Source organism: Salvelinus fontinalis, chromosome 18, assembly GCF_029448725.1.
Source record: "Salvelinus fontinalis isolate EN_2023a chromosome 18, ASM2944872v1, whole genome shotgun sequence".
Taxonomy (NCBI): Eukaryota; Metazoa; Chordata; class Actinopteri; order Salmoniformes; family Salmonidae; genus Salvelinus; species Salvelinus fontinalis.
In genome coordinates this window covers 34,070,509-34,079,718 of record NC_074682.1, presented here as the reverse complement: position 1 = coordinate 34,079,718, position 9,210 = coordinate 34,070,509, and the positions used below count along the sequence as shown (strand labels likewise).

Below are 9,210 nucleotides of genomic sequence, written 5' to 3'. Positions count from 1 at the left end.
AGGGTTGGGGTGGTGTAGTGGGGGAAGTAAAGTGGAGGGAAGTGGTGTCTCGGGCTCTAGTTAACTTTCTTAGAGAAACAGAACACATGAAGATAATTTAATGTACTATAAGAAGGTCCTTGTCTTGTTTTGCACACTTTATACAAAATAATAAAATGCAGTACTACAGGATATTTCTTAACGTAGCTCTTTATTAGCTAGCTATAACTGGCATGTTCACGTATCGCCAACCAGGATCAAACTGACCATGACCTAACCATTTGGGTGGTCTTAACCAATCATAGCATAGTATGACATGGCGATAAAATGCATCCAATTATAATTCAGTATGTTTACACATATGAATATTACAGCCGTGACCTTCCACACACTCCAGTACAGTAGGTGGCGGTGCAAACACCTTAAATATTGGCTGCGATCCGACAACCCAATCCCAAAAGAAGAAGAAAGCAGCAGCAGCTTGCTACCTTGTGCAGGCAATAATGATATGGCCTATTTCACTGGACCAGCTTGGCAACTGGCTATCTCTCTAGTTTGTAGGAGTGACCATTTGTAATGTATTATCAATTTGCTGGAGGACGAAAATTATATCGATCGAGTAATCTACGATGACAATAGGACTAGCGTGAAAACCATGAAAAGATCTAGAAGTGTTGGTGCGTCTTCACCTTTGAATGGGATAGGAAAACAAGGTATTGCTAGATAGCGTAATGGACACTCACTTTATATATATATATTTTTAGTTAACGTTAGCTAGCTAGCTAGTTACCTGAATTAGTCGAGAAGGTGTCACTGTCTAACTAGTTAGCTATTTGTCATGTTTGCACGTAATTCGTGTTAGATTAGCTAGCTAGCGAATGTCACGAGCTGGAAAATGTAGCTAGCTAACTAGCTAATTGCATTAACGTTCGCTAACGTTAGCTAAAAACACATTATTGACTGGTAAGGTTACCCATTTATTTTGAGACATGGTCTCCTAAGTCTTAAATCGAACACAAGGACAACAATAAATACTAGTAGTAGTTACTGGCTTCCTTGAAAGACATGTTAGGTACCTAAATAACTTATATTTCTTCATACTGTAAACACAGAATTATTCCCATTGTGTGGCATAGTGGCATCACTATCAAGCAAAGTGCAGGGGGACTGTCTTACAAATCCAGGCATAAGGTCATGAATTGGGCTAACTACTACATTACACGATGGCTGGCAACTCAGAGAATGTGGTTATTTTACTGGAGTGCTCCCTCACTTTAGCGAGCTGGGAGTCTGCAGTTCAGTTTTGTGAGGGATGTACTTGGTTGTCTGATGTCCGTTTGGCCTCTCCGCTTCCGAGTATAGCTATCTCAGGAGGATGTTCTGGCTAATGGCCACTGTGTTACTGTAGCTGCTGTGGGTTGAGGGACCTCAGCTGAACCGTTGTCATGTGGACAGATGGCGACTCCCGGAGGAAGAGGAAGGTGGCAGAGATCTCTCAGGCCCTGAATGTGACGCCGGTGGATGTGGCGGCACTAAGGAGGATGGCCATCAGTGAGGGGGGGCTGCTCACAGACGAGATCCGCTGTAAAGTGTGGCCCCGGCTGCTGAACGTGCCCACCGACACCCTGCCTGAGAAACCAGGTAAGCTGCCTGGGCAGTGGGCACTGCTACTGACAGACCATAGATGCCACTGAGGCTACAAAGGGTACTAGACCACAATTAAGTGCAGGGGCACATATTCACCCTTTTCTCATTGTCTTTTCTCCAGAGGATATACAGAGGGAGAATAATAAGGACTATAACCAGGTGCTGTTGGATGTCCAGCGTTCCCTTAAAAGATTCCCTCCTGGTGAGTGACACACATTTGTATTTATTAGGGATCCCCATTAGCCAAGGCAGCAGATACTCTTTCTGGGGTCCAAACACATTAAGGCACTCACATTTACATTTTTAATTGAACATTTATTTAACTAGGCAAGTCAGTTAAGAACAAATCAGGAGACGTGGAGGAGGCCGTAGGAGGGCAACAACCCAGCAGCAGGACCGGTACCTCCGCCTTAGTGCAAGGAGGTGCACTACCAGAGCCCTGCAAAATGAACTCCAGCAGGCCACATGTCTCCTCCACGTCTCCTGATGTACTGGCCTGTCTCCTGGTAGCGCCTGCATGCTCTGGACACTACGCTGACAGACACAGCAAACCTTGCCACAGCTCGCATTGATGTGCCATCCTGGATGAACTGCACTACCTGAGCCACTTGTGTGGGTTGTAGACTCCGTCTCATGCTACCACTAGAGTGAGCGCACCGCCAGCATTCAAAAGTGACCAAAACATCAGCCAGGAAGCATAGGAACTGAGAAGTGGTCTGTGGTCACCACCTGCAGAATCACTCCTGTTTTGGGGGGTGTCTTGCTAATTGCCTATAATTTCCACCTTTTGTCTATTCCATTTGCACAACAGCATGTGAAATTTATTGTCAATCAGGGTTGCTTCCTAAGTGGACAGTTTGATTTCACAGAAGTGTGATTGACTTGGAGTTCCATTGTGTTGTTTAAGTGTTCCCTTTATTTTTTTGAGCAGTATATATATATATATATAAAAAAAGATTGATCGTCTTTATCGCGCTACTCCTGATGCGTTAGAACCGTTCAACCCTCGGATCACATGGATTACTAGCAACATTGTTGCAAGCTTTTGTCAAACAACCAAACAATGATTGTGTCAGATGGGCGAATGCACGTTCAAGCCTAGCTGCAACAGCTAAGCTCATCTCTTTCTATCCTTCAGTTCTTTACACTGAAATAATTACTCTCTTTGTGCTGCGTTCCCTTTTATTTTCAGTCCCTTTGGTGAACTAATAATGCACTTTTTGACATTTTAGTTAAAGGGAGGTTGCGTTAAAGGGAGGTTGAGTTTGTTTTATTGTTTGAACTGTTGATTTTGTGTGGGACTATTGACGTTTGGCCAATAAGCTTTTTGGACATTATAAGGCCTTCTGTTTTGTCTATTCACACATTCACACACACACACACACATTCATACCCCCCTCACTCCTCCACTGGGAGGTAATATAGTATATTGCAAATTTTCTAAGGTTTATGACTGGGTTCGTTCTTGTCAATTGTTTCTATTTAGTTGCAATTGAATTGCTCTGTCATTATTCTTGTATGAGGTTTTATTGATCTGGTTACCACTGTGCTGTAACTTGTTTTTAGATGTGTTTTTGCCAGATATAATTTCTGGCCAACAGGCTACACTCTAGGCAATCTCTTCTGCTGATGTGTGTGTGTGTGTGTGTGTCTGGTAGTGGTACTATCTTTACCCCTCTAACAATACCACTATAGAATTGGCACCCGAACAGGGACCCCTGGAGAAAAGCACCTATAGTTGTATAATACAGAATACTACCGTGGGAGCTCATAGTCTCCTGTTGACATCAGTGCATAAAGGCCAAGTTATACATTTATTAGTCTAGTTGAGGAAATCAGCTGGGCCTTTTGACTTGTGACCTATTTTATTTATTTCACCTTTATTTAACCAGGTAGGCCAGTTGAGAACAAGTTCTCATTTACAACTGCAACCTGGCCGAGATAAAGCAAAGCAGTGTGACACAAACAACACAGATTTACACGAGATAAACAAACGTACAGTCAATAACACAATAGAGGGCCTCCCGGGTGGGGCAGTACTGCATCGCAGTGCTAGCTGTGTCACCAGAGATTCTGGGTTCGGGCCCAGCTGGCCGCGACCGGGAGGTCCATGGGGCGACGCACAATTGGCCCAGCGTCGTCCGGGTTAGGGAGGGTTTGGCCTGGCAGGGATATCCTTGTCTCATCGCGCACTGTGTCGGGCCGGGCGCAGTGCACGCTGACCAGGTCGCCAGGTGTATGGTGTTTCCTCCGACACATTGGTGCGGCTGGCTTCCGGGTAGGATGTGCATTGTGTCAAGAAGCAGTGCGGCTGGGTTGGGTTGTGTTTCGGGGGACGCATGGCTCTCGACCTTCACCTCTCCCGAGTCCGTACGGGAGTTTCAGCGATGAGACAAGACTGTAACTACTACCAATTGGATACCATGAAATTTGGGAGAGAAAAATAAATAAAATATAACGCAATAGAATAGCTGTATAGTGTGTGCAAATGAAGTAAAGAGGTATGGCAATAAATAGGCCAATGGTGGCGAAGTAATTACAATTTAACAGTTTAAACTGGAGTGATATATGTGCAGATGAGGATGTGCAAGTAGAAATACTGGTGTGCAAAAGAGCAGAAAAGCAAATATGGGGTAAGGTAGGTAGTTGGTTGGATGGGCTATTTACAGATGGGCTGTGTACAGCTGCAGCGATCGGTAAGCTGCTCTAACAGCTGATGCTTAAAGTTAGTGAGGGGGATAGAAGTCTCCAACTTCAGTGATTTTTTTTATTTTTTTTTTGTGATTTTTTTTTTGCAATTCGTTCGTCATTTGCAGCAGAGAACTTTAAGGAAAGGCGGGCAAAGTAGGTGTTGGCTTTGGGAATGACCAGTGAAATATACCTGCTGGAGCGCGTACTACGGGGGTGGGTGTTGCTATGGTGACCAGTGAGCGTAGCTTTACTTAGCAAAGACTTGTAGATGACCTGGAGCCAGTGGGTTTGGCGACGAATATGTAGCGAGGACCAGCCAACGAGAGCATACAGGTCGCAGTGGTGGGTAGTATATGGGGCTTTGGTGACAAAACGGATGGCACTGTGATAGACTGCATCCAATTTGCTGAGTAGAGTGTTGGAGGCTATTTTGTAAATTACATCGTCGAGGATCGGTAGGATAGTCAGTTTTACGAGGGTATGTTTGGCAGCGTGAGTGAAGGAGGCTTTGTTGCAAATTAGGAAGCCGATTCTAGATTTAATTTTGGATTGGAGATGCTTAATATGAGTCTGGAAGGAGAGTTTACAATCTAGCCAGACACCTAGGTATTTATAGTTGTCCACATATTCTAAGTCAGAACCGTCCAGAGTAGTGATGCTGGGCGGGTGTGGGCAGTGATTGGTTGAAGAGCATACATTTTGTTTTACTAGCATTTTTCAGAGCAGTTGTATGGCGTTGAAGTTTGTCTGGAGGTTTGTTAAGTGTCCAAAGAAGGGCCAGATGTATACAGAATGGTGTCGTCTGCGTAGAGGTGGATCAAAGAATCACCCGCCGAAAGAGTGACATCATTGATATATAGAGAGAAGTGTCTTTGACCCCTCTCCCTGTGTAGGCATGCCAGACAAGCAGCGTGAGGACCTCCAGGAGGAGCTGATTGACATCATCCTGCGGGTGCTGGGAAGGAACACCCAGCTGCACTACTACCAGGGCTACCACGACATCGTGGTCACCTTCCTGCTTGTGCTGGACGAGCGTCTGGCCACCGCTCTGGTAGAGAAACTCTCTACGCACCACCTCAGGTGGGTCTTTGTCTGTTTTGGTGTTCCATTCACACAGGAGCTTGGCTTTAAAATGTGGGTTAAGTAGAAGGGGAATCCATTTTGACAAGAGAACGTAGCCAGTTGCAATACAACCATTTGTTTTAGCTATTGTAGTGTGCCGGTTTAAATGACTGTGTAAACTGCACACAATTGGTCAGATGAGTCATCCTAAACAGTTGCTATTGGAGACAAGTCATCTTGAAGCATTTCACTTGAATTACACACACACAGTACTACTTTCTTTGTTTATGATTGGCAAACTGTCATGTTTATTCTCTAATCCTGGTTCAATTTGTCACGTTGTGGTCCTCTGCTGTTCCTTTACTGCAGGGACTTTATGGACCCCACCATGGACAACACTAAACACATCCTTAACTATCTGATGCCAATCATCGAGAGGATCAACCCAGAGGTGCATGACTTCATGCAACAGTAAGCATCTCTTCTCTTGTTCTGTTAGTACAATCAGTAGTTAGCCAAATAATTAATGAGCACAACTAATGAAGATACAATACCAGTAAGTAAAATGATGTTCCACTGACTGTGTCTCCAGGGCAGAGGTGGGCACCATCTTTGCCCTTAGCTGGCTCATCACCTGGTTTGGCCATGTCCTATCAGATTTCCGCCACGTTGTGCGGTTGTATGACTTCTTCCTGGCCTGCCATCCTCTGATGCCAATCTACTTTGCTGCTGTGGTGAGTGTCCTCTAAAGTGGAGCCCAACATAACCCTCTCTTTTTTTCCCTTTGGGGGCTAGATCATTCTTAGAGTTCAAATGTGCCTCACAAATCAAGTGTTTGCTTATGAAAAACATATATATTTTTTTGCAGCAGAGCTTAGCTGACCACTTATGCTGTGCTCTTGTCTTTGGACAATATCTTCTAAATTGCCCCTGAGGATTTTGATTAAACTGTATTGAATTCAATAGATTCATAGACCAGGGTTTCCCAAACTTTTTGCCCTAGCACTAAACATCTGATTAAAATAATCAAACCTTGATGAGTTGGTTATTTGAATCAGCTGTGTAGTGATAGGGCAAAAACCAAAATGTACACCCAGGGGGGGCCTCAATACAGAGTTTGGGAAACCCTGGCATAGGCCATAGACCGCATGCTGTTAACGAGTTGTTGTATTGTGTGCGCACTGTTTGGTCGGTGTCTATTCCAGATTGTGCTGTACCGAGAGGACGAGGTGTTGGATTGTGAGTGTGACATGGCGTCGGTGCATCACCTCCTGTCCCAGATCCCCCAGGACCTGCCCTACGAGACACTCATCAGCCGTGCAGGAGACCTCTTTGTTCAGTTCCCCCCCTCCGAGCTGGCCAGGGAGGCTGCCCAACAGTACAGTCAACAGTAAGATTGTCTACCTCCTTTCTCGCTTGTCTCTTTTTGCCACGTAGTCTCCCATGGACCCCCCCCCCTCCACAGATCCTTTACCTCCTATATCTCCTGTCTGTCTTTTGCTGTCTTTCGCCCCCTCCCTCTGCTCCCTGCTGTTGAGTCACATTCCCTCAACACGCTCGGGTGAGATGGTGTGATCTGTCGCTTTAATAACCTGATACTAAGAGAATTCGGTCCCCTCCTTCTCATTAGCCTGTACAACTGTTACTATCATGTACTTATTCCCAGCATATTTAAACAATAACACATGAATTTTAACTTATACATACCCCAAGCTAAGGTACTGTATATTTAGGAAAATACTTGTCCTTCCTTCTGATGTTTGTTCTCCTATACCACTAGTAGTATAGGTGAACTATAGAACTAGTTTGTTGTAGAAGTAACAAGGTTTGCCTCAAACAGCTGTGAATTCCCCTGCGTTGTCCCAGCAATAGCTGGCTGGTGTTAATGTTTTCCTTGGTCTCTCAGGACAGCAGCTTCCACCTTTAAAGACTTTGACCTGGTCTCAGAGCAGCAGCGGCCTGACTCAGTGCTGCGAAGGCGGCTGAGGGAGAAGCAGGCACTGGAAGGAGCAGCTGCAGGGGCCATGGTGGCGACGGCACAACCCACTGTGGCCCGACGCTTCGTCCGACTGGCCGTCATGGGGCTCACTGTGGCCCTGGGGGCAGCCGCCCTCACCCTGGTCAACACAGCCCTGGAGTGGGTGCCCAAACTGGACTTGCATCTCTTCCCCTGAGAGAGAGAGCGAGGGGGGACTTGGAGGGAACAAGTGGGGGCTGACGTACAGACTTAAACAGGGCGGCTATTACAGCAGAAGACGTACACAAGAGGGAAAGAGAATATGGAGTTCTGTTCCCTATTATGAAGGACGTGAATGGAACAGAGACTTGACTGTTAACTTTGTCTTTAATTTATATTTGTAAATAAAATAACTGGATACTGATAAATGTTGTGCACAGAGGGATTAAGCTATTTATGTGATGGCAAGCGGCAACTATTAAGGCTTTGGGTTACTAGTTGAAGAGCAGTCACTGGGGTCGAAACTGCTGTCAATGAAGAGCGTGTGTGATTGTGTCCGAGATTTAACTCACCCTTGCCCCTATGTAGTGCACTGTATAGGGTGCCAATTCAGATGCTGTGTGTGTATGCTATTCGGTTCGAGTTGAATGACCCTCTGAGCCTCACGTGGGCCATGTTTGCACAAGGACAGAGTTCTCGCAAGCCCCCCCCCCCGGCAGATCAAGTCAAATTAAAAACACGTCCTTTTCATTACTGTACTAAGACCAAATACTCCCATCTTTGTATGTTTAGCACTTAATTGTATAATTTTCTAAAGCATTAAGTTCTAGGAAAAATACTTTTTGCACAAACACACCACCCATATTTATCATGGATGACAATTTGCGTAAGTTATTTTCCATAGCATGCCTAAAATAGGTTAGCTTTGATCTCGGACAAAGCACCAATGGCACTGCCAGATATCCCATAAGCCCTGACTGGATCCCATGCTTTTATTGTACAATAATTAAATCCTATTTTGTTAGTTACACATGTCTTCACATTTCAGCAGTACTCATTATACTCACCAAATGGCTTGGTTGAAGAAATGACAAGGTTTTTGCACATTTCATTTTTAGCAATGTCACTTGAGCTTGTTGGCAGAGCTTTTAAAAAATGTGACGCATTGGACCTGCTCATATTTGTTCAACAGAAATACATGTGTATAATCATGCGTAGTCGACTTGATTGCGACACAGATACTCAGTGGTGCATATTTTGGATATCAAACAATACAGCTCCATCAGTCTTATTTGCAATCGATGGATTTTGTTGCACAGAAATGGCCTCATTCTGTATCATTGCACTAAATGTTTTTTTTTTTGCCTTTTATGTGGATTTCTGTTATATTTGTCATGAGAATAATTAAAACATTTACAAGATCAAAGCAAATAAACTGCCTAGGTTGAGTGGACAATTGTATCTGTTTAGTTCCCTATGTGTTTATCGCTACCTTATACAGTATTTCTTTAGGGTCAATGCAGTCTATTTAAGGTATATACAGTCTCTGCTTACACTAAGGGCTAAAAATGAATCTTCCAAGCAGTAAAGGTAGAACATCTCTTTTTTCATCAAGAAAAGTTGTTCTTTATTCCCAAAGTAAATCATGCTTTACATTTGTCAAACATTTTATTGTAGACATTGTGCTCTGCAATGGTATTATCCTTTTAAAAAAGTACCTCATGAACACAAGACTTGCATTATACTGCAGTGTTAAATATAATAAATTGTCTACACTGAACAGATTGGCTGTAGTCATCAATGACAAAAATATATGGCTTCTGCTTGGAGTGTTCAAACAAACACTTCCAAGATCAGGCTGGAGGAATGGTCAA

At 44.2% G+C, this 9,210-nt stretch overlaps 1 protein-coding gene across 2 annotated transcripts; it reads left to right on the top strand.

The window, feature by feature from the left end:
* Positions 1 to 402: 402 nt before the first annotated feature.
* Positions 403 to 8,792, top strand: LOC129815350 (TBC1 domain family member 20-like). 2 transcript variants are annotated; one of them, XM_055869084.1, is made up of 8 exons: positions 403 to 692; positions 1,388 to 1,620; positions 1,748 to 1,828; positions 5,211 to 5,397; positions 5,749 to 5,850; positions 5,972 to 6,113; positions 6,585 to 6,769; positions 7,286 to 8,792. In XM_055869084.1, exons 2-8 carry the CDS (start codon positions 1,425 to 1,427, stop codon positions 7,551 to 7,553), a joined length of 1,161 nt encoding a protein of 386 aa, XP_055725059.1. In that variant the 5' UTR covers positions 403 to 692; positions 1,388 to 1,424; the 3' UTR covers positions 7,554 to 8,792. The 2 variants fall into 2 exon arrangements, with proteins under 2 accessions (XP_055725059.1, XP_055725058.1); XM_055869083.1 differs by having other exon boundaries at positions 405 to 692; positions 1,435 to 1,620.
* The last annotated feature ends 418 nt before the right edge of the window (positions 8,793 to 9,210 follow it).